Consider the following 27,676-nt stretch of genomic DNA (forward strand, 5'->3'; position numbering starts at 1 on the left):
ATGTCCGTCTCCAATGTTCACTGTACTGGTGGCTGCACGAGGATCTTGAGCGTGTTGCACGATCCTCGGCACACATATCACTTTATTGTGCTTCATGGGTGTTTTTTGTCCGTGGATACACGAGCGCTTGGCTTCTCATGATTGTTGGCTACATCAACTGTGCAGTTAGTGCGGCGGTATGTAAACACCGATGTTCAGTGCATACAAAGATGCATGATAAGGAAATACACAAGGATTAGCCCAGTCATTCAATGTTTGGAAGTGCCCGGATCGAGGCCAGAGGTAAGCCAGTTGCCAGGATTGCGGTCGAAACATGTGCTGAACCAACATACCTTCCGATGCGAGTTCTCTACGGACCCAGATTGCGTGTTTGTTCATCATAAATGCCCCAGATGTCATCGACTCCACGAGCGTGCCAAAGGGTAGACGCACGAACGCCTTCTATGTACATGGTCCGTGTCTGAAATGCGCAGAACCCTGTATCGCATGTCGCGCATTTTCGTGCAGCGCAGGTTATCGTGGTACACGATTTTCCCCTGATGCGTCACGGCAAAGCACGCACGTCTTTCCCGTCTCAGTACACCGATTACAGCACAACCGAGGCAGGCTGTCTCTTTCCTGCGTGCGAACACCCTCATTTAAGCACGCCGCTGCCAGCGTGGGCCGGGGCTACCCGAGGCAGCTGGTGGACCCCCGGGTCACGGCCCCGTGGGAGGGGCTGCGAATGAGGTCTCTGAACGAAGGAAAGGCGCCAGGCGTCCGGGCTGAGTTGGTCGCTAGGATGCTGCTCCTCTCCTCATCCGGAACGTTACGGAGTGGGTGTTTCGTGACGTGTGCGTTAAATTGAGCTATCCCAGTCTGCAAGGTGTCGCTATGGTTGTCGATGAGCTGAAATGCCTTAACCCAAGATGAGCTTCGGCCCTGACAATGTGCGCATTTAGAGGGCACCTCCAACCAGATCACGCGTCAACGTATGACTCATCAGGGTCTTTCCAGTCATGATGTCACCTGCTGGTGTCGTGCATGGGGGGGGGGGGGGGCGTCACCGGGCGAACTGGATGACCAGCCGCCCTCCATGTCGTCAGGCACAGAGGGAAACGTGCAATTTTGCTCGCTTTGCAATGCTGGAAGGCCCACGAAAGTCATAAGGTACGCGGTCAGCAGCAATGATGAGTTCAGGAAGACAGGCCACGACCAGCAATGTGATGTCATATGATCGAAAGGAAGCCCCAGTTATGAAATATCGGGTAAAGTCGGAGTTGAGATGAGGTGAGAGCCAATGTACGGCAAGAGGCCCATGTCGCGAAATGAGACCTCAACCTAGCAGAAAATGCGAATTTTGTTTTCCAGATAGGTATGTTGTATGGCTTCTGGCCTTAACCTCAACCTTCTGGCCTCAGAACCACCAATATCAAAAGCTAGATTATACTCATGAGTGGTGTACAAGTGGTGTAAACTCAGAAATCCAAAACCTTACCAGCATGTTCAAAAGTCAAAACTGTTTGCAAGTCATTTCAGACAAACCTTTGATGTATGCTCTTAAGCCCCCTCTCCTCCCCCTCCTCCCTCCCCATACGAAGGGAAAATTCGAGCAGTGCGTCAGGAGCCATCTGGCGTGAAAATAATAAAACGAATGTGAGTCTTACACCTCCAAGTTGCTATGGCTGCGAAGCTGCTTCCCCACCGGCTATGCAACTGTGGTGCGATGAGGCAGAAGACCATCTTCGAACTAAGAGGGGACCCCTTACCGCCCCTGTTATAACTGCGGGCAGTCCTCTGACGCTGTTGAGAGGTTTTCATGATGAACGAGAGAAGGGCCCAGTAAAATAGGATGAGCGGTGCACACGGGTGGGATGGCTTTATGGAATGACATGAATGCTGGCACGATGCCGAAAATGTAGGTTGCGTAAGTGCTTAACTATGCCCACGCATTCATGTGGCAAAAGATTGCGTAAGTTGTTCAGTGCATTAGGGAGGAGCATTATTCATATAGATAACAGTATTATTAGCCTTATTCCTCTGAGAAAAACCAGGGGAATAGGGATATGGTTGGGTTGATATTTCGGCAACATGCCTTTATCGAAACAATAGCAGAAGTGAAGTCCTGTGATAGTGATTGGTTGTCCTGCACTTCATGCCAGAGCACTGACAGAAAGGAAACAGAAAGGGAACTGACGTGACCGCCCGGGTCTGGTGTGATCCCAGCCAGCGGGCCTTCTCACATGTCACTCCGGTTCAACAACGCGTCAGCTCTGGAAATCATATCCAGTAATGCTGGATTACGAAAACAGTATCTTCCCTCAGACGATCGGAACGGCAAATGTCAGCGACGTTGACTTCGTGCGCGCAAAAGTCATAGACGCCGCTCCTAGATGAACACTGCAAGCGAAGATGAAAAAGGCTTAGGCCGTCCTGAGCTTTTCATGGATCAAAAAATGTGGCTTGAAAAATCATGCTAGTAATCCACTCAACATGTCGTAGACATTGTAAATCGCGCTCCGGAATCAGTTTTGTAACCGTCTTCCACGGGACGTGAAAGCCATTTAGCTGTTAACCGGGCTAGCGGGCCAGGCTGAAACAGGGACGGCCTAGCCAGACAAGTAAAATGTTCCGACAAAAGTGGTTGTTGAGCTGGAAGCGATCCACCGGCTAGTTTGGTCAGGGCCTTTGCAAACATTGCAAACAAACAGAGAACTCGTGCCGAGGACGATAAAATTGTTACACGGCAGGGGTATGCTTACACGCTGCGTTTGCTTCCTAAATCCATGACTGGAACTACAGCTGGTGGATAAAGACGAAAGCATGCGACTTGAATTTTGAGATTTTTAGGTGGAATTTGAAGGAACATGGACAGGAAAACACCTTGCTAGTGCTTTGCTACCGAGGTTAATACAGATGAGCTAGCAATATGCGTCACTTTAGATAAAAGAGAAACGTAAGAAGAAAGTTAAACAAGATACGTAACTTTTCTTGGCCTGACCTTTGCCTTCCTGTTTGACACATGACACACGGGTATTGGAAAGCAGACTGTAAGGCCATGTCGCTGTCTCTGCAGGGTTGGCTGTCATCACTCGGAAACCAAAGTGGGGGCAAAACGCACCAGCTGTCGGTTGGCATTAACTGGCGCATTGCTTAAAGATTGACTCGTTCCTTTCGGTCCTTTTCGCAGTTTTCCGCCGCTAGCCGCAGAGCAGACTGCAGCGCGGCGACAGTCACCAAAATACAGCAGCAGGTGCCCTGCCTCGCTGCTCTCTACGACGTGTTGTTTGTCTGAGTCGGGCAGATTTCTCGAATGTCTTGCCGCTCTGCAATCGCCTTCAACTGATAGCTGCGGCGGGTGAATATCTGCACTGCCGAATGTGAGTGACGGCCGGGCGATTTCGCAACCTCGTTGTTTTTGTGCTTCACCACGACATCGGTTCACCGGCTGGCCTATCGGTAGGCTGTCTTTTGTTCTGCTCGCCCAGGAAAAGCAAATGGATCCTGCATTGTGCGTGAATGTTCTACTATGTGCATTGGATTTCATCTTGTACACACACACACACACACACACACACACACACACACACACATATATATATATATATATATATATATATATATATATATATATATATATATATATATATATATATATATATATATATATTAACTGGCGCATTGCTTAAAGATTGACTCGTTCTCATAAGATTAAAGATTGACTCGCTAACATACTGAATCTATATATATATATATATATATATATATATATATATATATATATATATATATATATATATATATATACACATGAATTTTACACAGATTAAACACAGATTAAAGATTGACTCGTTAACATACTGAATCTATATATATATATATATATGTATATATATTCATCATATATTCATGGAACCTCCAACTACGAACTGAAGTCTTTGTGACGCCATTTGGCCAAAATTTGCAATTGGCAGCTGACGCCATTTCCCCAAACCTGTCATATGCAGTATAGCACATTATGCTCTGACAACATAAGTCCGATTCGGCGCTAGTAAACCAATACTGTCAGTTAACATACTGAATCTGATTCGTCATGACAGAAAATTTTCCCTGCCGTGACCCGGATTCGAACCGGGGTTATCGCGGCCACAACGCGAGGTCCTAACCACTAGACTATCACGGCTGGTGGCAAGGACGCTGCTGGAAAACGTAAAAGCCAAACATGCAGCTTCTCATACACGAGGTGCTCTACGCGATTTAAAATTCATGTTCTTGCCGTTTAGTACACTCAACGCTGCCCATCATGTTTGCATACCTCACGCTCCCAAGCTGCTCGGGCTGCACCGTGACGTCAGTAATGCACTTTTGCGCTTCCATATCACGACGTTTATGATGTGCCGTACTGCCAAGCGCGTTTTCGGAATCTGACTCGGTCGGGAAAGTGGCAATGCTTGTCGTGTTCGACCCGAAAGCATCGCGTTAGGCATCTCGGATCCTTACGGGTGCTTGGTAATGGGCAATGTCGTAAGCGAGAGAGAAAACAGCAGATTTGCTGAGTTAAGTTGGCATCGACCACAACAAATTTGAAAATCAGTGGTCCATACTGGGATGAGCTACGATTCCAGCCACACTATAAGCATTTGGTTAAAGGTACAGCTGATAGCATTTGCTTTCTTCGCGCATCTGCGAAAGATGAGCTGGGGTTGTGTCAAGCTTGGGTGAGCTTATATGGCCACGTGTCCGCCTGCGAGCGTGCTGACGTTTGCAGATGCACTCGGTGATGCTCTGCAGGTGAATAAGGTTTTTGTCGGTTTTGCTGAACATTTCCCGCGGAAATATATTGCAGTGCGATGCGTGTACATGCCTTGTGCTGCAGCTGAGTTTGCAAACCCTATCTATGGGCCAGGAAGTGGAATATACTACCATCGAATCCATTGAACCAATGCGATGACTGAGCCCAGATTCATGAGAGCCAGGAGGGCTTTCGGTCTGGCTATTGCGCATGCCAAGTGCCTATGTTCTACAACTCTCAATGCACAGGATCCAAGAAACTAATGGCCATCTTTGACATCCACTAGACCTCAGGAACTTTGCACATCGCTGACATTATGGTCCAGTGTGGCCATCTCCAGCGCTAGAAGTATGTGCCGCCGCCGCTCAAGTCCACTGGCGCTGGCGTCGGTGGCTGAACAGGCAAGAGAATCATTTGATGAACTGTCGCCGTCCCCTGGATGGTAGCACAGTGGTGTTTGATTTCGGTGCAGGAAAGTGACACCGAATCCGACCAGTCACGTAGGCGGAGCCGATTCCAACAGACTGAGAAACGCAGCGCAACTCTTGGTTTGACTGATTCCGACCCAGGGGGATATGGCTCAATTCCAGAATCGAATGTGGTGTAGCCGATTCCAGCGTCACTAGCTTTCGAGGAACACCGCTTAATGGCTGTCATAGAGGTCTATAAAGGGCATCTATTTTAACAAAAAGTGCACGCATCAGTTATAAACACAATGAATATGTCGCGCTGCTTACGTATCTGCTCTTCGAATCACCGAGGCATCGTTTTACCCAAACGGTTCAGAAGGCACGAATCCACCCTGCATTCAGAATACCAGCTGATTCTATTCCGCTGCAGCTACACCCCGAGCCCGAGTAAAGGTTTGAACGGGTAGGATATAGCCCGCACAATTTTCAGGTTTCAGATATCACACAATTTAAGCACATAAGGCGTCGGACAGACGTCTGACAACGTATTCCACTGCCTACCTGGCTGTCATGCCATGCTTACAGCTGCCCGGCCAAGACGACGTGAAAGACCGAGCATTTCTTTAATGTGTATTACAAACACGGAACACAATAAGTTGTATACAATGCCTCTCGACAACCTATCCCATACGAATGCGTTGCTCTTGGGGGCGTAGTTTTACAATAAAAATCGCGGGCTGAGCAGGGAAAAGTTAAACTTAATTCCGAAGCACACATAATAGGGTTTCTCCCGCATTTGACGCAGTTGGTCTCCAAGTCGCGCGTTGAAGCTACCCCAACCAAACATAAAATCACACCCCCGTGTCGCTCGCTGCACAAAACAGCTCAGAGGCTCACTGCGAGCATTTCACTCAAAGCAACACTTAAGCTCCGTTTGGGTTAAACTCTGGCTTTTGTCACCAACAGCAACACCTTGCACGCAGATGGCGAGAGCGGAGCATACGTATATAGGCTGTGCAACCTACGCACCGCATGTGGAGCCGGAGCTAGCTGTATATTATACTGATTGGAACTAAATTCAATTCAACTACAAGCGTAAGGAACTAAATTGCTGATTTATATGCCCCGAAATAACGCCGACGAGAATGCAGGGTGGGTAGTATGAAGCAACCAGTCCCCACGCATTCCAAAACGTATGCACACACGCTTGAACGTAAAGTACATAGCAAAACACATTGAATTGACGCGCAGGTATATGGTTAGTCATGACTCATCATGCACACGCACACACACACGAGCACCCACCTAGCACGGCAGCACGATTACACCGTTCAGGCAACAACCCGGGAAACCCCCTTCGAAAGAGCCACGCCACACCTCATCCTCGATACACTGGCTGCGGGTACGGGAACCTGTTAACTGCACACACCCCGACTACACCCGCTCGATTACCAGCGCCCTCTCCAAACTCGGAGTCCACCCCCCCCCCCCCCTTCCAAAAACATCCACATGCACGTACGCCGCAAACCACGGCCGGCCTGCACCGCCGGGCTCCACCAATGTCTCGCCTCGTCCCATGCGCCACACACGCGCTCTGGGCGGGGGGACGCCTCACTCCGCGGGTACGAGCGGCGCGTCCAGCACCAGCAGCAGCTCCTTCCGCTCGTGCACCTTCATGTGCGTCTTGAGCTGCTGCGACTGCCGGAACGGGCGCTGGCACACGTGGCACACGAACGGCTTCTCGCCCGTGTGGATCAGAAAGTGTCGGTTGAGCGTGTCGCTCGTGGCGAAGCGTTTATCGCAGCCGCTGCACGCGTAGGGTCGCTCGCCGGTGTGGAAGCGCGTGTGCCGTAACAGGTAGTCCTTGAAGCGGAAACCCTTGCCGCAGTGGTCGCAGAGGAACGGCTTCTCCTCCGAGTGGGTCAGCACGTGCTTGGCCAGTGCCACGTCGTCGATGAAGGCCATGGCGCAGGTGGGACACTTGGCCGGCCGCTCGTCGCTGTGTAGCAGCCGATGCCGCCGCAGCGCCTGCGGGCAGCTGATGCGCCGGCCGCAGATGTCGCACACACAGCGCTGCCGCGCCGCGCGCGCCACGCGGCACTCGTGCGCCGCCAGCTCGGAGGCCGTGGCGAAGGCGCGCCGACATTGCGCGCAGCCGTGCGGCCGGCGCGCCTTCACGTACACGCGCTTCGTGTCGTGGCCCGTCACGTGATAGTCGACGATGCGCTGCTGCGTGAAGCGGCGCGAGCACCGCGGGCATGGCACCGTGCGCTTCTGGCCGTGCACGTGCATGGTGTGGCGCGTGAGCTCGTCGATGCGCGCGTACGTGGCGTCGCACAGCTCGCAGCCGTAGCGCGGCGTCGCCTGGTCGTGGCGCAGCTGCAGGTGGCGCAGGAAGCGGCGCCGCGTGTCGAAGCCGGTCGCGCACTCCTCGCAGTGGTAGCGCACCGGCTGCAGCTCGGCCGGCTCGGCCGGCTCGGCGGGCTGTGCCGGCTGCACCTCCGCGGCCGGCGGCTGCGCCTGCGCGCGGGTGCGCCGGTCGCCCGCGTGCGAACGCAGGTGGTAATCCACGATGCGCTTCTGCGTGAAGCTGCGCACGCAGCGCGGACAGCGGAAGCGGCGCTCCTGCCGGTGCGCCTCGACCGAGTGGCGCGTGAGGTCGTCCAGCCGCGCGTACGAGCGGTCGCACTCCTCGCACGCGAAGCGCGCGCCGCCGTCGTGCTGCGCGCGGTGCCGGTTCAGATTGCGACGGCTGGCGAAGCTCACCTGGCACACGTCGCACGCGAGGGCCGTCGACTCGTCCGCCGAGCCCGCCGCCTCCGCCTCCGCGTCCGCCTCGCCCTCAGGCTCTCGCTCTGCCCAATCTGAATCGCTCTCCGGCGCGGCGGTGGCAGCGCCGGCGGCCGGCCGCGCGACCCTGCGCCGCTTCGCGCGAGGCGGCGCGCGCTGCTCGCAGCCGTGCCGGTCTAGCTGGCAGCGCTGGCCGAACACGCCGCTGCACGTGCCGCATCGGAAGAAGCCTGTGTCGGGCCGCGCCGCCAGGTGCGCGCGCATCTCGTCCTCGGGCAGCTCCTCGTCGCAGACACCACAAGCCAGCGTCTGCTCGGGCGCCACGCGCAGCCGGCCGCCGCCGGCCCACGCCGAGTCCACGTAGCGATGCGGCGCGCGCGTGCGGCGTTTGGCGCGGCCCAGCTCCGGCTGGCCGGACGGCGGTGCGGGCGGAGCGTGTCGCCGGCTGTGGCGGCGCAGCGCCAGCGATTGGCTGAAGGCGCGGCCGCAGCGGTCGCAGGTGAGGACGTCGTCCGCCGTGCCGTGCCGCCGCTGGTGCGCCGCCAGCAGCAGGCGGTCGGCCCACGCCTCGCCGCACCGCTCGCAGGTGAACGGCAGGGCCGGAGGCCGCGCCTCGACCGCGGCCGGCCGGCGGCTCCGGCTGCCGGGGAGGGCCGGCGCGGGCGCCGGGCCGACCGGCGTGGCGGGGTCGTCGGGGTCACAGTCGGGGCCGGGGTCGGGGTCGCCCTCTACCTCAGCTGGTGGCACATCCACGCTGGCTGGCTGGTGCGGAGAGATCGCCGCGATAGTCGACATGGGGAGAGGATCATCAACAAGGGCGTCTGAGTCACAGAGAATGGCTGCTGATGAGATAGCCAGGATGTCCATAGTGGATGTATGTAATAGAGTACCAGCTTCAGCTGCTCCCTGCTCCAGTGTTCTGCTGTGAGCTCCTGCAAAGTTAGCATATGTTAAAACACACAATGCAACTTGTACAAGGAACACAACAAAGTAAAATACAACAGTTTGTCACAAAGCCTGAATTTGAAGTCACAACCCAGAGAATTTTCAACATTGCAGAAGTACCAGTGACAAGTTGAGGCAAAATGACATCCGTTAGCACCAAAATAAGGTCTTGCCCAGGTGTGCTGCTGCTCTAAATTGAAATAATGGTATGCCCTTCCACCTTAAGCAAGTGCAACCTCAAACACACCATTTTACACAGAGGCATTCAAACCTGAGGAAGCAAGACCTCACTGCTTGTAATCAAAATCAATGATCAAACAGAATGTGCTAAATATTATATATATATATATATATATATATATATATATATATATATATATATATATATATATATATATAGAGAAGCACACACATGACAAAGCAATCCTACATACAATGCATACCAATCACATCAACCCAGTTTCAAAACAGACTTTTTAAACTTTGTATTTAGACAAGTTACTCCTAGCTCATTGAATAATTTGTTATAGTGTACCCTTTTATCTCTAGAGCTCTGTTCAAAGCATAACTCCATCAGTCTTCTCTGATTCCTACAGGCCCATATATGTTGTCCAGTGGTAAAAAGTGCATCCAAAAATACACACTTCTGGGAAAGCTGGTTAGGCATTTTATTCTATCATGTCATGTTCTTTCCTGCAAAATATGGGCCTTCAGACAAGCTTTAATGTTTATAACATACCATTATCTAGCTAGTATATATACTTTTCATGTTATGAGCAGAATCATGCATACTCATGGTGAGCAAAAAGGTACTGGCAGAATACCCATGATACAAAATGGAGCTAACACTCAGCTGGCTGCAGTGCAGAAACCAAGCACAAGCCCATAAACAACGCTAGTTCCCAACTTTATAATCTCCTTTCAATAAGACAAGCTGCCATACCTCTCCAAGAGATCCCATCTAAGTCAAAACAGTTCAATTCAATTTTAGTATGGCCCTAACTGAACTTCACATCCCACAGCAAGTTGGGTAAAGGCCATGGTGCGCCGCATTTTTTCTGTAAATTCCCAGCTCATAGCCCCTTAAGCGAGCAAGTTGCAGTACCTTATTTCACACTCACAAGGGCAAAGTGCAGGAGCTGTAGTTCATGAAACGTTCAAAAAGGCGTATCCGTTATGGCAAGCAAATAATGCCTTTATGTACCACTCCAACCTCACAAATACGGTGCGAAATCCATCATTCCTCCCCACCCTACAAGGCTCCACCACACAAGGCATGCACCGCCAATTCTGGCGTAGGTGTGCGTCATGTTTGTAGCAGTCAAGTTCGGATATGCGTGTCAGCTGATCTTTCGTTATGACGTGTACGAAACGTTTTATGAGGCGATTGTCATCGCTGAGTCTACATGGGGTCGGGGGATTAGACCGCACTGGGGACGGATGTATGCCGGGCAGCAGGCATGCAGTACTGAGGGCGGCTTCCGGCCAGACAACAGGCCCGCTGGGGACAGGCTTCCCGTTCCAGTTTGGGCAGCAGGCCTGCGCACAGGCCCAACTAGGGAAAAACTCATGTTGTGCAGTACACGAGCAGATGCGTCTTTTTAAATAATACAGGCTGTGCCGTAGACAAGCCTCTAGAACAAGCTGGGAGAGCTTATCGACTCTGCAGTTGGCCAGATGTATACTGTTCAAAGAGGGGAAGAACACAGACTGAACTGCAGACACGTGTGTACATGCATAAATGTGAAGGAGCATAGGCCGTTAAGTGGAAGGAACGCGACGCGTGCTGTCGCGCACCTTTTCATGAAGCGCCAGATACTGCAGTACACAATTGGCGCCCAGGCGCCATGTTGCGCTCGAGATCTGATCCCCGATTGCCATGTGGGAGGTGCCAGCGCTTGAACCACTCGGCCATAACGAATGATACGTCGCTGGCTATACAGTGAGCATACAAACCTGCCATGCAGAAGTCAAAGCGGGGTGGGGCAAGCAGCCAGTGGACAAGCATAACTTGAGGCACGCGAGTAAAACTGGCTGTATGGGAGGGAGCCCAACGGGTGGAGGTGGTAGTGTGCAGCTTAAACTGTGGCCGGACAACCAGTGAGACGTGTTCGATTGATTTGCAACTGTCGCTGGTACCATCGCGGAGTCCGGGGCTTATGGCTGTTGTTGAAAGGTGGAACCCACAGACCGTATGCATTCCATCTGATACAGGCACATGGTCGTTTACATATGCATCTGGAAAAGCACAGCTGCGGCCGAGAGGCGGGATCGACACCGCCAAATAAAAAAAGCGGTTACCTCGTATTCGTGTAGCGTAAACATTCGCAACCGAAAGACGAATGCGCGAAGTTTTTACGGAGGGTAATTCGCCATGTGACTGATCATGGGTGAAAAAGTGTATATTCTGTCACCGACAAAGATGAAGTTTGAGACAGCCTTAAATTGTCACCTTGAGCCAAAGCTGTCAGAAACCTTTGTAATATAACAATAAAGGCGATAAACTTTTAAAAAAGATAAAGGAAATGCAGCGCATCATTTACCATCATAAACACTTCCGTTTCAGAAGGTTCATTTATGCTAAATTATTACTTGCTGGCGATGACAAAAGTCCTCGTGTTTAGGGAGTATTATTATAGGGGATATATATTTAGGGAGTTTGGGTCTTTGTGCAGATAGGCCGGCGCAGTGGATTTTAGATTTTTGATTTTGGGTCCGTCCCTTCTGTCCAGACTTAAGGCGTCGCATGCACGAAGAAAGGCGAGAGCAGATCTGGCCAGCGGCCACATATCAGCTATAACTGCAGTATCTCACTTCCTTACGGGGCAATACCGGTGTTGGAGAAAGAGCCCTCGCAGGGTTTAATCCATACATCAAATCACTCCGTGCTGCTTTCCTATCAGTTGCATGCTCTCTTCGATCTTAAAAACTGCGCCACCTTAGGCTGAGAATTGTTAATTTGTGTCATATCACAGCTTTCCCCTATGTCTATAGCTGCAGCATCTGCACTAAAATTTCGTAGTTTTTCATAAAGCCTTAACTTCGGATTTCTAACATTTTTATCCGCGCCTAGGAAATATTCATTCCCAAATCCAGAACCATCAGCCAGACCAGGACCAGAGAGACACTGTACTGACTACAGATGGGTGATGTCTCCCACCAAGCGAGAGGTTTTAAGATAGGCATTTCCAGCCCTTGACATATGTGCCACTCGCCCAAAATGTTACCGCGGAATATATTCAGCAAAATATCATGTCCATGAAGCCTACTGAGGCTATGTCGTCTATCATGAGGTATAGTATTTAGTGCAGCGATTATTCCTATAACATAGCAGCTTAACCCTCGTCCTGATAGCGGCCATGCCCCCCCCCCCTCCCCACCCGGAGGCTTTTTGAGGATACTTCTCCGGCATGCGATGCAACCACATCCAAATACTGGGAATTCTAAGCTACTAAAACATTTTTATCCCAACAGTACCGTGCGCCAGTGGTCCCAGTTTAAAGTTCATGCTAGTTCGATCAGCCATGAAGACTCCAGTGCGGGCAGCGAGAGTGAAGTACCTCATACTGCTGATTTGTACTCTCATGTTTCACGGCCTATTCTGGCGTGCAGGAAAGCAGTGCAGCGAAGTCGGTTCCTACACAAAAGGACCCAGTTCATTAAACAGACCCTTTTTACATAAATTGCATCTATACAACTACAAAAATAATGTTCACGTCCATAACAGCTCATGCCAAACTGGCATGAGCCCTATCAATGGCTTCAAGACCTCACGGTTTTGCCAACAAAGCAAAATGCCGAGTTCAAAATGTTCAGTCGCATCCTGTCTGTGCAGGACTCGGAAACTCAGTTACCCACCCGTAGTATGTTAAAACCGCGCACCAGACACTCCCACACATTCACCCGACTTACAAACGCATCACTGCCCGCGATTTACAACTTTTTTTCGCTTGCCATTGTAGCTTGATAAGAAGGCTGGCAGCAGCAGCCCCTCCGCCCCTGTTCTCCCCCTCCCAGCTCTCCGTCCGTCATCCGTCAGACGTGACGCCGCCGGCTTCGTCAGACGCCCGTCACACAAACGGGGGGGGGGGGGGGGGGGTCGGCGCCCGACCGGCGAAACGTGCCGCGCGACGCGACCGGAGTTCGAGTTCGACCGCCCGACCGACGCTCGTCCCGTGTGACGACGCGCTGCTGCGGTGCAGGTGCGCAGTGCCGACGCCGACAGAGGGCGGCGGGACACTCGCGACGCTGCGGGGAAGGTGAGGTGTGTGCAGGAGTGGCACTCGGGAGCGAGGTGTCGGTGAAGACGGCAGAGGAGCGGGAGACGCCACACGCGGCTTCAGGGTGGAGATGTAGGTCGTGTGCGGGGCAGAGAGTGAAGGTGCGTCAAGACGGTGGCATGGAGGTGACCCTCGTGCGCGCGTGCATGGACGACGTGCGTCAGATGCATGAATGTGGATATTGGTGAACTCGGCAGCACAGATAATACGCCATACATAATTTTAAGGACAAGCGGGCTATGCTACATGCGTGGGACACTAGAGGTGGCTAAGACAGGTAACGCTTTCTCACCAAATTGGGTCCGCTTTCCTCTAAAAAATTTGAAGGCTGCGGCCACGCGGTAAATTGGCTACGAAATTATACCTTCCATGCGCATATACTGAGTTACATTGCATGAGGGCACTTCATCCACGTGCCGCGCACGGCAATACGCATTGAGCGCCCTGGAGTGATGATTACATTTGTACCGGATACGAAAACATAAGGATCTGACACGCAAACCTCCGGATCTGATAGATAACATCCGGCTCTGATACATAACAACCGGATCTGATGCGATAACATCTGTATCTGATAGGATAACATATACGTCTGATGTATCACATCTGGGTGTCATATATCACATATGGATCTAATACTGATCACGTCTGGACCTGATACTGATCAGGTCTGAAGCTGGCACGACGACCGGCGCGATTTGACCTCAGATGACCGGTGGTGACGGGTCGCAGATGACTGACGGTGACGGGTCGCAGATGACAGGTGGTGATGGACCGAAGCCTGACCTGCGGCGCAGCTCTGACAGCAAGCCGCTATCATGGACAGAGAGAGTCGAGGTGGGTCTCCAGCCGGGGCGGGTCTCCGGCCGAGGTAGGTCTGCAGTCGAGGTAGGTCTCCAGCCGAGGTAGGTCTGCAGTCGAGGTAGGTCTCCAGTCGAGGTGGGTCTCCAGGTCCAACACGTGTGTCATGCTACGTGTTATATCGTTTGGATGTGCTGCGGAAAGACCAATCATTCCGCAGCTCTGTAACGGGTTTCACGCGCCAGCCAACACCAGGTGCCTCCCACTGCACACCATGCTACATATGGTATGTTGTGTCAGATATAACGGAATATACTGTCTGGGTTGAGGGAGGATCTGAGAATAGCGTCACTTATACCCAAATCCATTTTATTGACATTCCGGCCATTTAGTTGATATTTGTAAGGAGAAAATATACAATCCTTGAGGTTACGCTGGCGATCTGGGATATTTATTTTAAGCGTCGAAGGATTCGGGGGACAGTCAAATCAAGAACCGCCCTTCTATACCGCCTTACTAACTATAGCATATTACTTATTGCTGTCTGAACACAACGACGGTTTCAACGAAGGATTTTGGGTCCAAAGCATTGGGAGCCATCAATTCCCCCTAACAGCCTTGCCGCCATTGAATTACACGTAGCGGTTATACCCTCGCGCGGGCTGTGAACGAAAATCGATCGCGTTCTGCAAGGAACAGGGCTGGGTGTTGCATTTCCTGCCAGGCGCGTCCCATCCGCTGCATATTTATCACGGGGCGATGCGGCACCACCTGCGCCTCCGTCGCCACCTGTTGCACCGTCGGACCCCGATAGCGGTCAACCTCTGACGATGCAACAAAAGAGCCCAACACAGAATCACAGTATCCGGTCACACGCACAGCACAGCTAATCGTCACATCAGCACAGCACCTGAAAGCAGCGCTGCCCAGCATAACAGCACAGCATCAACTCGATCACAGCAGCACACCACCACGGCTCCCCACATGTCATCCTGCCGCGCTGTTCGTCGCAGGCCTGGCGACCTCGGTGCCCGGGCCCGTTCTCCCTCCGCCACCGCCTGCCGCTCCTGCTTTGGCTGCCCCAGTACGGCGGGGGTCGGCTGCTGCGGGACACGCTAGCCGGCGTCACCGTGGCGCTGATGGCCGTGCCGCAGGGCATAGCTTACGGTCAGCTGGCCGGCCTGCCACCCCAGGTCAGTGACCTGGCCGTGTGTTTGACCCAGGGCCAATGACCCGGCCGTGTGTCTGATCCCAGGTGGGTGACATGGATGTGTGGTTGACCGCAGGTCAGTACCTTAGCAGTGTATTGTGCTTGACCCCGGATCAGTGGCCCGGCTGTGTGTATGACCGCAGACCAGTGGCCCGGACGTATGTTTGACCTCAGTTCGGCGGTTCAGCCGTAAGCTGACCCCAGGTCGGCGCCATTAATTTCATTCACTCATTCACATTCATGATTTCAAATCGTTCCGACAACCCGAACTGGCCTGCGTAAAATGTTGATGCGAATGTCTTTCCAATAAGCCTGCTCACGCCATGCAAGGGCTGGTAGCCGTTTTTTTATTATCTGATGTTGTCAATCCCACCTGCCGACCACAGTTATGCTTCTATCTGATATCTATCCTAAAGACCTATCCTATCACAAACACCTACCCTATCCTAGATACCTATCCTAGATACCGATCTGGACGACACATGCGCATGTATCAAAAGGAGGCATACGGCCTGTGGGTTTCGCTTTTCCAAGCACAGTCGTGAGACCCACCGTCCGATGTCCGCTGGCCGCGTGACTCACCCCAGTGTGACGCCTGTGTACCCAGTTTGTCCGCCCGGAGTGCCGCCTGTGATCTGCCGCAGGTGTGGCTGTTTGGTGTATACACGTCCTGCCGCGCCGTCTGTACCCCTCCCCCTTTGGGGTGGTTACACCTGGCCTGACGCGCAGTCATCAGTTAGGTCAGATTAGGGGAGGATCCCCTCCAGTCAGGGAACTCTCCTTCAGTTTGGCCTAGAGGTTTGTTTACCGCACAGGGTGTGCTGCTGATTAGTTTGACGTACCCCCCCCCCCCCCTCCCCCCGCCTTCTGCACAGTCCGTGCTATTTATTCCCCAGTTCGGCCTGTGCTCTGCCTGCTACCTGGCCTGCACCCGTACCCAGTTCGGGCTGCGCCCCCGCCTGCTACCCAGCCGGTAGCCGTCCCCAGTCCGGCCTGTACGCCTGCCTGCTGCCTCGTCTCCAGTCCGGCCTGTACGCCTGCCTGCTATCTGGCCTGTACCCGTACCCAGTTCGGCCTGCGCCCCGGCCTGCTACCCAGCCTGTAACCGTCCCCAGTCAGGCCTGTACGCCTGCCTGCTACCCCCGTCCCCAGTTCGGCCTGTACGCCTGCCTGCTGCCCCCGTCCCCAGTTCGGCCTGTACGCCTGCCTGCCGCCCCCGTCCCCAGTTCGGCCTGCATGCCTGCCTGCTGCCCTCGTCTCCAGTTCGGCCTGTACGCCTGCCTGCTGCCTCCGTCCCCAGTTCAGCCTGTACGCCTGCCTGCTGCCCCCGTCCCCAGTTCAGCCTGTACGCCTGCCTGCTGCCTCCGTCCCCAGTTCAGCCTGTACGCCTGCCTGCTGCCTCCGTCCCCAGTTCGGCCTGTACGCCTGCCTGCTGCCCGGCCTGTGTTACGCGCTGCTGGGGACGACTGACGCCGTCAGCATCGGCCCTACGGCCGTCATGTCGCTGCTGACGGCCGAGTTCGCCGGCGGCGACCCGCAGCTGTCCGTGCTGTTGGCCTTCTTCACCGGAGTCGTGGTGCTGACGGCAGGACTCGTCAGGCTGGGTACTGGCTCGGATGCCGGGCAGGATGGCCGACAGACAGCGAGTGTTGTCACGCCTCGCCAGTCAGGAAGGCCTGCTTCAACCGCTGAATGTTGTCCGATTGTCTTGCATGTCGCTGTAAGCTTTTTCATTTGATCCGCATTTCGTGGTAAGCTCTCTCCAGCTGTAGCCTCTCGCGACTATCTTAACCTCATCACAATTTTCGGTGGATTTTTTTGTCGAGAGATTGCCACGTGCAATGCTGTGCCATGGCCGCCCTTACTTCAGCCGGGCTTTCTCGGCCAGTTGCCAACTGGCCGCCAAAAGACGAACCAAATAAGTTCGGCTTCCAGGACGTAAGCCTTGAGCTCAGCCTGGAATTGGTCAGACTCTGCAACGCCCCTGCCTGTGGAGCTTTGTAGACACAACAACCTAAATACCACCGTACATTAATTTTTAAGGTTTATCGGTGCCTGTTTCCTATCGGGACCACTGCCAAGGACGACAAGGCTTGCGATGTCGCCATGATCAAAAACGGACATTCGGCTATAAACTCTTCCTTAAAGCCTGAATGCCTTCGAGACCATGGAGAAGATCATAGAGCCGTGTACGAGACAGAGTGACCCTGTTAACTGTCAGTCAAACTGCACCCTCTTCACCCGGCCGAACAAAAGATATGCCAAATGTAGTGAGCTATGGTCATCGCTCCTGTCTTTATACTGGCCTTAGATGACCAGTGCTGTTGACGCGTACTTAAAACTCAATGACTTCTGCCATTATTGTCTCCGTAGGGTTTTTGGTGGACTTTTTCTCCGTTCCCGTCGTCTCTGGTTTTGTGTCAGCGGCTTCAATCACCATTTGTTCCACGCAACTCAAGGGACTGCTTGGAATCAAAGTAAGTCATTTTCAAAGCATGCATTTGTGAAATTGAGAGCACATTTTTGCACATTTTGGAAACAGATATGATTATGTAATGCTCCACTTGCCCAGATTTTATCAAACCTCTTAATGCGATGTACATACCATGTATCTTCCCCCGTCTGACCAGTTTCGTTATTTCATAACTCTGAGTGGATATGGTAAGGGATTAAATCTTTACATACACTCAAATGTGTGTTGAAAATCCCAGTTTATGTGGCAGCATGTGGAATCTGATCCGGCGTCGAAAAATGAAGCCGGTTTTCATTTCTTTGCAATGAAGACTTTTGGGTTCAAAAGAGGCGGTGCGGGAGGTGAGCAAACTCGTCCGTGCTGAACTTCATGCCCACTCCTCCATTGCAGGGATCGTCGGGCAAGACCATGATTGGAACGCTGCGACATGTCGCCGGCCACATTGACGAGACCAACCTGTGGGACCTTCTGCTCGGCACAACATGCATCCTGCTGCTGCTCGGGCTCAGGGTAAACAGATGCTGCGCTGTGGCTCTGAGACCTCCCTGAAAATGGTCTCCTGCTGATCTCGATTTGTAGAAGTCGTGCTTACCGGAATGCTTCCTAGCTTCGATATTCAAGAAAAAGAGAAAGTTCGGATCTCATTTGGCGATTTGTGATCCGATCAAATGTCAAACAAGTGCAATGCTGCCCTGCATTCACTTCCTGTTTTACTGTTAAGCTATTAGTAATGAAATGTTGTCGTATAAGTGCCCCTACATCCCAGATGTCTCCTACAGCGCCCGTGCGAAGGCCAAATCTGCGGGATTATTGCAGGGTTAATCAAAAACCTCTGGCGAATGGAAATATATTGACTGAATAAAGGGTACGCCGCATGACTTGTGCATTCAATTCAAAACTTGATTTTTGGCTAGTGCCAATCCCGTTACAAAGATTGGATCAAATATCGATGTTTGTTCCTCATGGACTATGATACCTAGATAGATATATGTGCGGTAGTCGGGAGGTGAACTGAGAAAAAAATCCCTGCTTGCAGACAAATTTCTTTTTATTTACTACTTTAATTTACTAATTTACCTAACCATTCATATATTAGGCGTTGCATGAAAACCAGCCTTGTGTCGTCTGTGGTGCTCTTAATACACATCGCTAATTATCATAATGATCACAAATCGCTTGTCCGTTCTATTACTACTTGTGCTGTTTGTGGTGCTGTGTGTCGTACTGTCCTTGTATGCCTGTGAGTGTTCTTGCCGTTTCTTCACCAACAGCGTTATCTATCCGCTTGTATGCGCAGCTGTGCACATGTTGTGCCTTCACCAGCTGGGTGGCATGATTGTCCCCCTTCGGCAGTGGCTGGGCCAGCGCGCGGGCAGCAGCGGCACCTCCGCTGGCCGCCGGAGCCCGCTGGCAACTCTCCAATGGCTGCTGAGCATCGCCAGGAACGCGCTGGTGGTGCTGCTGGCCAGCCTGCTGGTGCTAGCGCTGGAGCGCCATCAGCTTAGCCCCCTCTCCACCACTGGTGATGCCGGAGGATGCGACTTCGCGGGGGTGGCACTGACCGCATCGATCTTCATTGAAATGATCGTGCTTGAAGATCTTTCCAATAAAGATGCTCATTCCAATAGCGTTAGCATGCCAGCTCTGGCGCCTCCGTCCACAAACGGACATTAAGCTTCGCATCCCCGAGCAGCGACGTGCCTTCTACGTTCAGACTAAGATGTCGAAATGCTATGAGTTCAGGCTCGGATATATATAGCCCTTGACGCTCGCCTCACAGGCTTTCAGTTCGTTGATTCTGAAGTAGTGCATGTCGGTAAAGCTCCGTGGTTTGGTGACGCTGGCATGTGTTCCTTAGACGGTCGTTCATGTGAGCGTTATCACGCTACGCCGAGTGCTTGCAAAGTTCTTTGCATCTTAATGTCATATTGAGCGAACATAACATCAAATGCTCATCTTAACGTAACACTGAGTACAACTTAACAAAGCATAACATAACCTTTAGACCCTTATATTTCTATATCTGCGCTTATTATCACTTTCTTTTGCGTTCCTTCCGACAGGGTCCGTGATCCAGCCCAATTGACCTTGACCTTGACCTTGACCTTGACCCAGTTCTTGACCGCAACCTTGACCTCCTGTCGCCGTCCGCCAGAGACGGTGCCGGTGGGGTTCCCGGCGCCGCAGCCGCCGCCGTTCGCGCTGCTGGCGGTGAACGGCACGCGCGAAGAGGCCGGCCTGCTACAGCTGACCCGCCAGCTGGGGCTCGGCCTGCTGGTGGTGCCGCTCGTGTCCGTCATCGAGTGTATGGCCATCGCCAAGGCATTCGGTGAGTGGCGCGCTCTGCTGCCAGACCTGTTTTTTTTTGTCGCCCTTGTCAGATGTGGTGATCAAATAACCGATAGTAATTTTTAATTTATTAATTCATTGATTTACATATATATATATACATTAATATAATATTATATCTTAATTTAATAGTAACTTTCCAGATGCCTGTTGGTCTTATAAACATTTCTTAATCCTTTATATGATGGCAGCGACTTTCTTAGCCTGGTGCGTATGCAGAATTTTGTAATAAGGATGGTGGGTAGACAACTCAAAAATTATAAACCGTGTTTGTCACACACATCACTGCCGGAAACGAATCTCGATTGGGGAGGGCACAGCATGAATACCCCACCGATTTTAGTTTGATTTGCCCTAGAACGAGCCGAGCATTGCTTCTCAAAAGCCGTTTTCGAACCCAGTAATGTGAACCCAGCAAAATCCAGGGCAACGTGCATCGTCTTCGGTCTTAACATCATGAGACAGCACATAACTGTCATAAAGAGGGCAACCCAGGTGGCATCCGTCGCACTGAGCCTGTGACGCGGCCAAATCAGTGGTGTTATTCCCTATTTAGTGGGGGGGGGGGGGGCTCCAGCGCCCTCCCCAAATTTAAGAGGAAGATGGAAATCTCTAGGAGAACCCTGTTTAGGTGTATTTTGTTTACAGGTCGAAGCCATTTTTCCTGCTGAGTCCTAGAGCTTAGTTTTGCGAAGCTGCATTCCTTGTCGACATCTGGCATGATTTTGCAGTCTGAATGTACTTTTTGTCAGAAAGAACGGCATCATATGAATTTGGAAACTATGCAGCTTAATCCCATGTATTTCATTGAATAAAAAATTGGGCCGGCCCATTCCCCTTCAAAACTTTGCCTAGTCCAACCCGTGTTCTTTCTTAAGCAAGTTGAAAGCTCTGTCACCGTATTCACCTTATTCAACCAATGTCTTCCTTTTTGCAATGATTTTTTCCCCAACTTGCACTAGTTCTGCAAACTTCGGACCCTAGCATGGCCCAAGAGAAGGTAAGCCAGTGGGCGGATTTGGCACCTTAATGATAGCAATAGCCTAGTCCATAGGGTTGCGCCGAAAGAAAACACAACGCGGTGATAATTGACTTCTTATCTTTTATTGTACATTTGCGCACATTTAATCCAAATCTTCTGAATGGATATATTGCTGGGTTTAGGCCTCGTGCTAAGCTGCGCTTGCTGTGTGAGCCCTGCCCCAATACTATTCGATCGCGTAATTCCAAGTCTACGGCATAATTTGGTGACGTAAGCTAGACGTGCCGCATTGCTGGGCGTGCTCCACCCTGCCCTCTGACGTCATCTGACCTTTAACGCGACTGCTGCCAACGGCCGAAGGCCGTACTTGTCGAGAACTTTGTCAAATTCTTTGACGCACTTGAACATTCTTTCCGCTACTGGAAACATACAATTATTACATTGTGCGGTTAGTCCATCCCCTCTCAAGAGAGCCTCCCTCGCCCCCTTCGTCTGACCTGATCTGATCTAACCCGAACTGACCTGACCCCGGCAGCGGCGCAGGGACGCGCACAGGACTCCTCGCAGGAGCTGGTGGCGCTTGGCGTGTGTAACCTGGTCGGCTCGTTTTTCTCGTCGTACACCGTCACCGGCTCGTTCTCGCGAACGGCGCTTAACCACGCGTCCGGAGTCGCCACGCCCATGGCTGGGGTCGTCACGTGTAAGTTGGGCGTGCACGTGCGTGCGCACGTGCGCACGTTTATGGCGCACGCTAAGACGCAAGCCACTACCCACATGAGCATGCGTAAAGCCACGCCCATACGCAACCATGCACGTGGATGTTTACTCACACGAATAGGTAGGTGTATACCCGCATACGCACCGTACATAGGATCATGGTATTGTGGACAAGAGCGTGTGCAATGGGGAGGGGGCACAGCGCAATTTTTCGCTGATTGTTTTTGCGCGCTACAGACGTGCGCAATTTCGCGCATGACAATGCACGAACAGATTTTTTTGCTTAAATCAACCTATATGTATGCAGTGATATTTTTGCGTTGTAAACATTAACTCGCATTCATATTAATGCATGCACAAATTCAAGGAGGGGAAGGGCCACGTGTCCCCAGTTCCCCACTTGAATATGAGCCTGAAAGGGCAAGCGTTTTGAATATAAGGCTTTATTTTTAAACTTGCCCGTTCCACCCTTCTCATCACTTAATTAGTCATCAGGCGCACACCTGAAATGGTCGCCTGCAAAATTAGCCCGATTAGACCTCGTAAACCCGGTTTTTGGTGGCGTATCCAAAAAACAGCTTTTTTTTTTTGCTAAATATGAAGGCATGTTTCGCAGCTGTAGGAGTCGCCCATGCACTTACCCGCGTACACCATGGAGCATACTCCCCTGGTAGATCTGCCAAGTCATGCTATCTACCTAGCCAACTGCGAGGCACTCTTTCAGTCTATCACACAGACACATCCAAACCACACGATACACTGTGTTGCCGATGTGGCCGGAGTGGCCGACATATGGCGTGGCCAGTGTGGCCTCAAACAAGGATGACCTCGGGCATAGTGTACCTCAGGTGAGGGAACGGTCGCCTCGCAGCGAAAGGTGTGATGTTCAAGCTTGGCTTCCTGCCAATGGTGTCACCACCCCCGCAAAACTCAGCGTTGAGGACTTCAAAGTCAAGTGACCTGAGCCGTTTGACGTCTCGTTAAATCCCAATAACAGCAACGCCCACGTCTGTCGCTCGGCGATGCTGTAGGCGTACTGGTGGTGGTGGCGCTGGCCGCGCTGACGCCCTACTTCCGCTTCATCCCGACGGCAAGCCTGTCGGCCGTCATCATCTGCGCCGTCGTCTTCATGGTCGAGTGGAGGATGGTGCCCACACTGTGGCGCTGTCGCAGTGAGTGCAGTGGCAAAGGCAGGGACGGGTTATGTGCAGCTATTGAGCCGGTGTTATTCGGGTGGTAGCAGGAGATGGCGCCCGCACCCTGTGACGAACGTTTCTTACAAAGCGTTGCGGTGAAAGTGGGCGCGCCGCATCCTAATAATGAGAGGTGGGGCGGGGGGGGGGAGGGGAGGGTACACATGTAGCCAGTGAACTGAAGTGGTTCGGGTTTGGGACGAGCGTGTATTCAAACGATACGTGAAGGCCAACATTCCACTCAATCCTTTGCTTCTTTATTGTCAAAGGAGGATGGAAAAGGTGTGCAAGTACGCTCGCAATGGACAGCTTCTGCACCGCCAACTGAGATCGATAAGCCAGCAGGCGTTCACCATTGTCGACCAGGATGCACCGCCTACACCAGCGTTACGTGGGTGTACCGCTTACACCAACGTTCAGGTGGATACACCAATGCGTGCTCGGCAGAGCCGGACCTGTTGCCGCTGCTAGTGACGTTCCTGGTCGGCCTGCTCTGGCGTCTGGAATACGGCATCCTGCTGGGCACCGGCGTCAGCCTCCTGCTCCTGCTGCACCGGTCGGCTCGGCCGAAGATCGTCGTCACCACCAAATGGACGGTCAGCGCGGCGAATGACGCGGTTCTGAACCGTGCTGTGCTGCTACCGGTGGTGTTTCGAAACGATCTGAGCCTACATTTGCTGATTTGAGCCATTTTGAGCTGAGGCATCGTAGTTCATATAGTTCTGAGCGCGGTAGTTGAAGTTGAGAAGTTGCGATGCAGACTGTCTATCGTCCCATCGAACACAAAACTGCCTATTGCTAAAATCGTAGCTGGTGACTGGACCCATGTTTTTTAGCTGATATGCCGCGCAAAACGTCAGCCATTCGCCTGCTGAGACCGTCTTTTTCCGGTTAACCCCCTGCTGTGCTCTTGTCCTCGGTTGTGCTCTTGTTCTCCTCTGCTGTGCTCTTGTGCTCCTCTGTTGTGCTCTTGATTGTTCCTCCAGTGTTTGGTCTCGTACCCTGCTGGGTCTTTATGTGTTATTCGGGTCTCACATCCGCTTGTTACGCCGCTGAGCAAGCGCATCGCATCAAGGGCTGAATTCCCCGCGTTGTGCTCACCCCAGCCGGCTGGTGGCCGGCCGTACTTGCTGGTGACACCCGAGTGCGGACTTCACTACCCGGCCGCCGAGAACCTCCGCGACCGCATCCTGGCGGCGGCTCGCGGAAGCTTCCCTGCGCCGGACCGGCCGGCAGAGGGCGAGGCGGCCGTCAGCTGCGCTCCGGAGGTGACCCGGCTGTGCCCCGCTGACACTGGCCGGGCAAGGGTCACGGAGGGCGAGGTCAAGGTCACGCGTCTGGCCGGAGAAGGTGCAGGCGACGGATGGACGGCACTGGATAGTGAAGCGGTAAGCGGCCGAGGGGTTCAGGAACTGGCTTGAGATCGAGAGATCAGGAGTTTGATTCCTTTCACAGAAAACGTTTGGTGGGTGCTGTGCACGACAGGATAGAGCGAAGCTGATGGCATTAGCGGTCACGTGCATTCATAAACAACGTAACACCATGGGCGTTTCCTGCGGGATATGATGTCACGAAATGACGTCACTGCCGTCTCTGACGGCGATCCCTTGTCTGTTCAGAACGGCCTATCGGATGGACACGCTGGGGAGGACAGCAAGACTGAGGAAACTTCCCTGCCAGTGGTTCTCAACTGTCGCAACATACGCTACACAGACTTCACGGCAGCCAAGGTAGCGTGGCGACCGGTGCTATAGTGGCTTAACGTAGCGTGGTGGCCGGTGCTACGGCGGTTTAAGGTGACGTGACAGTCGGTGCATTGGTGGCTTGAGGTAGCGAGGCGGTCAGTGCTACGGTGGTTAAGGTAGCGCGGCGGTCAGTGCTACGGTGGTTAAGGTAGCGTGACGGTCGGTGCTACGGCGGTTTGCCGCTGCGTCTCTTGACGCGTGACTCGCTTAGCATTGTGCTGCGTTTGTGACAATGTCCTGCTAATGTCCTCTTAATTTTCATCCGGTAATCATATCCTAGCTGCAAATTGTATCGTTTAGACAATGTAGTCACGCTATTGATGAAACCAGCTCAGAGTACGCTTCGGAGAAAACATGGAGCCATTTAACCTCGTCCTTGATGGTTAAAGTACCGCCGTCCAAATGTGTTAATGTCCCCATATGCTAATTTTTGGTCATCTTGCGCTTTGTGTGTTATCTTATTCATCTACTCATGCTGATTCCGGATATTTGAACAATCAGTTGAAATTTTCACAAACTTTTAACCCATGATTTAAGCTAAAAGTTCGTGAAAATTCAACCATTGGTTTAAATGGACGAAAGACGATATTTAGTATCGTCTTTCTTTGACGTCTTGACGGTATGCCCTTATACGCACTATTGTTGCTGATAAACACACATACCTCGTGGAGCATTTAGCGCCACCTCCTCCATCGCTGCAGCGTTTCACCGTTCCTGGAGCTCTGCTGCTTAAGAATGTCACTGTCTCCGGAGCCTCTGGCTCATCTTCCCTGATCAGGAGCGTGCCTTATCTAGCCGTGGCATGTCCCTTTAAGTGTAATATGATAAAACCCTCTCTCCAATGATGCCTGATGCCCTCTGCTGAACACCCTCCTGAGTTCTCTCCATTCCTGAACCTGTGGCCGTGCATGTACCGGTCCCTGGCCCCCATCCGCTCCTGCAGAGTGTAGCCGTGCCTGGACCGGACTCTGACCTCCACCCGCTTCTGCGGAGTGTAGTCGTGCCTGTACCGGACTCTGACCTCCACCCGCTTCTGCGGAGTGTAGTCGTGCCTGTAACGGACTCTGACCTCCACCCGCTTCTGCGGAGTGTGGCCGTGCATGTACCGGTCCCTGGCCCCCATCCGCTCCTGCAGAGTGTAGCCGTGCCTGGACCGGACTCTGACCTCCACCCGCTTCTGCGGAGTGTAGTCGTGCCTGTACCGGACTCTGACCTCCACCCGCTTCTGCGGAGTGTAGTCGTGCCTGTACCGGACTCTGACCTACACCCGCTTCTGCAGAGCGTGGCCGCCGCCGGCCGGAGCCTAGAGCAGACCGGCGCCGGACCCCTGCTCCTGCTGGAGGCAAAGCCGTCGGTGCTTGCCGTATGGACAGCTGTCGATCCGGAGGCGTTCTTCATCTGCTGCTCGGAGGCCGCCGCCGCCCAGCGCGTGGACGACGAAGCGAGGAGCCGGTTTGCAGACGAAGGTCTTATGCATTGTGGTCGGGTTATTTGAAGCAGGTTCAGGCTTGCCACATTTAGAGCGGCATTGACCTGAATTGGATCCTTTGATCATCATGTGATCATCTCTGTATCAAGCATCCATGTATATTGCGCGGCTGGCAACTTGTAACACGAAAAGGAGTGCGCTGCTGAGTTGCTGAGAAGGGAATGTTTCACATTTGAAGATATTGAAGCAGCCACTAGATATGATGAAACAAACTTACATGTAACTATTGATATGCTTTTTAAGTTGAAAAGACTGCTCTAAAAAGGACAATTCTCTGTTTATTAAATGTGCTCCTCAATGCGTCACGGTTTAGTCACGTCCTCGTACCTTGCACAACAATGATTGAGTGCCAATTGACGGGTGTTACGTCTGGAAATCGTGGTCATGTACGCCAGATATAAACGTCTCGACAATTACATTTCTGTTGGCCTTAATCGCCGCATGGTTTATGGCATGACAGGATTTGAATTAAGTTGTTATGACAGAAATGTCAAAATGGCTTTGATAGAATCTCCCGAAATATTTATCCCATTTTTGCTGGCGTATAGCTTAGAAACTAGAGGGGTTAAGATAGCTCTAAAGAAGGGCAGTATTGTGGGCAGCACCGAGAGGTCTTCAAGATGACCCTTTCAGTTCAAAACCACATAGCAGTATGCAACCCTTCCTTAAACGGTATCATGTCTTTAGGGTTACGTGTGCTTTTTTGTTGTGAATCGGGAGCAGATGACGTCACATCACACCAGCTGAGCACGGTTTCCCTGTCTCCAGGTGGAAACCAGAAGCCAGTCAGCGGCGTCCGTTTCAGCCCGCACCAAGGCCAGGTCGCTGACCTCGCTGACGGGTCTGAAACACTGCTGGAGCCTTCGCGCCACACCCTTGTCCGAGAAAGTCATCCGAACCACAGCATCGAGAATGCTTAGTTAGTGACCCGATTATCTGAATCGAGCGCGCATGGTGAACTTGTTGATAACCAAGTGCCTCTAATGTATAAAACTGCTGTGCTGAGTACGTGGCGGACTGCGTTGCGGCATCCGTCACGCATGGTGAACCGATAAATTATATAATATATTTGTCACTGAAAGCGAATCAATTTCCAGCGTGGAGATTGTGCGGTGAATCGAGTCACAGTACTGAGCAAGCGTGAACCGAGGTCATTACCTGCATGTGGTGCCAAGCCGCCATACCCGGTTAATTTTCACTATCCGACATGTGCGAATCCCAGGTATAAGCATAAGCTCCATCGTATGCTTCCACGAATGTGGTCCAAGTCGTCCGAACATCGACCATGCATGCCGAGTCGATTAGCAGCCTCAAACACTCACGTGAAGCCGATGTACAGCGTCAAGTATTCGTGAAATGCCGACTACCATGGCAAAAGAAACGTTCATTTTGTAAATGTTCAACATTGTATTTGCTTATTACCATTTTTGAAAATATTTCTGAGCACTTGTATTTATACTGTGTGCATATGGAAAACCCAGCACTGTGCGCGTTTAAAAGCCTAAGACAATATCATTCGGG

At 52.3% G+C, this 27,676-nt stretch overlaps 3 protein-coding genes and 1 non-coding gene across 4 annotated transcripts; 2 read left to right on the top strand and 2 right to left on the bottom strand.

The window, feature by feature from the left end:
* Positions 1 to 4,090: 4,090 nt before the first annotated feature.
* TRNAH-GUG (transfer RNA histidin (anticodon GUG)) lies at positions 4,091 to 4,162 on the bottom strand. Its single transcript has one exon. It is a non-coding gene; the product is annotated as a tRNA-His (tRNA).
* Positions 4,163 to 6,705: 2,543 nt separating this feature from the next.
* LOC119095047 (gastrula zinc finger protein XlCGF46.1-like) lies at positions 6,706 to 8,235 on the bottom strand. The gene is made up of 4 exons (XM_037217948.1): positions 8,187 to 8,235; positions 7,690 to 8,036; positions 7,354 to 7,632; positions 6,706 to 7,254 (listed from the first exon to the last, which is right to left on the bottom strand). The coding sequence occupies exons 1-4, from the start codon at positions 8,233 to 8,235 to the stop codon at positions 6,793 to 6,795; spliced, it is 1,137 nt and encodes a 378-aa protein (XP_037073843.1). The 3' UTR covers positions 6,706 to 6,792.
* Positions 8,236 to 13,124: 4,889 nt separating this feature from the next.
* On the top strand, positions 13,125 to 20,078 carry LOC119095048 (sodium-independent sulfate anion transporter). The gene is made up of 8 exons (XM_037217949.1): positions 13,125 to 13,175; positions 13,953 to 14,033; positions 16,619 to 16,811; positions 17,581 to 17,684; positions 18,071 to 18,190; positions 19,034 to 19,202; positions 19,836 to 20,009; positions 20,062 to 20,078. Exons 2-8 carry the CDS (start codon positions 13,953 to 13,955, stop codon positions 20,076 to 20,078), a joined length of 858 nt encoding a protein of 285 aa, XP_037073844.1. The 5' UTR covers positions 13,125 to 13,175.
* A 2,969-nt stretch (positions 20,079 to 23,047) lies between these two features.
* On the top strand, positions 23,048 to 27,204 carry LOC119095050 (uncharacterized). The gene is made up of 6 exons (XM_037217950.1): positions 23,048 to 23,054; positions 23,369 to 23,517; positions 24,028 to 24,309; positions 24,541 to 24,651; positions 25,946 to 26,132; positions 26,924 to 27,204. The coding sequence occupies exons 1-6, from the start codon at positions 23,048 to 23,050 to the stop codon at positions 27,073 to 27,075; spliced, it is 888 nt and encodes a 295-aa protein (XP_037073845.1). The 3' UTR covers positions 27,076 to 27,204.
* The last annotated feature ends 472 nt before the right edge of the window (positions 27,205 to 27,676 follow it).

This window comes from Pollicipes pollicipes, unplaced genomic scaffold, assembly GCF_011947565.3.
Source record: "Pollicipes pollicipes isolate AB1234 unplaced genomic scaffold, Ppol_2.1 Scaffold_4219;HRSCAF=4965_pilon_pilon_pilon, whole genome shotgun sequence".
Taxonomy (NCBI): Eukaryota; Metazoa; Arthropoda; class Thecostraca; order Pollicipedomorpha; family Pollicipedidae; genus Pollicipes; species Pollicipes pollicipes.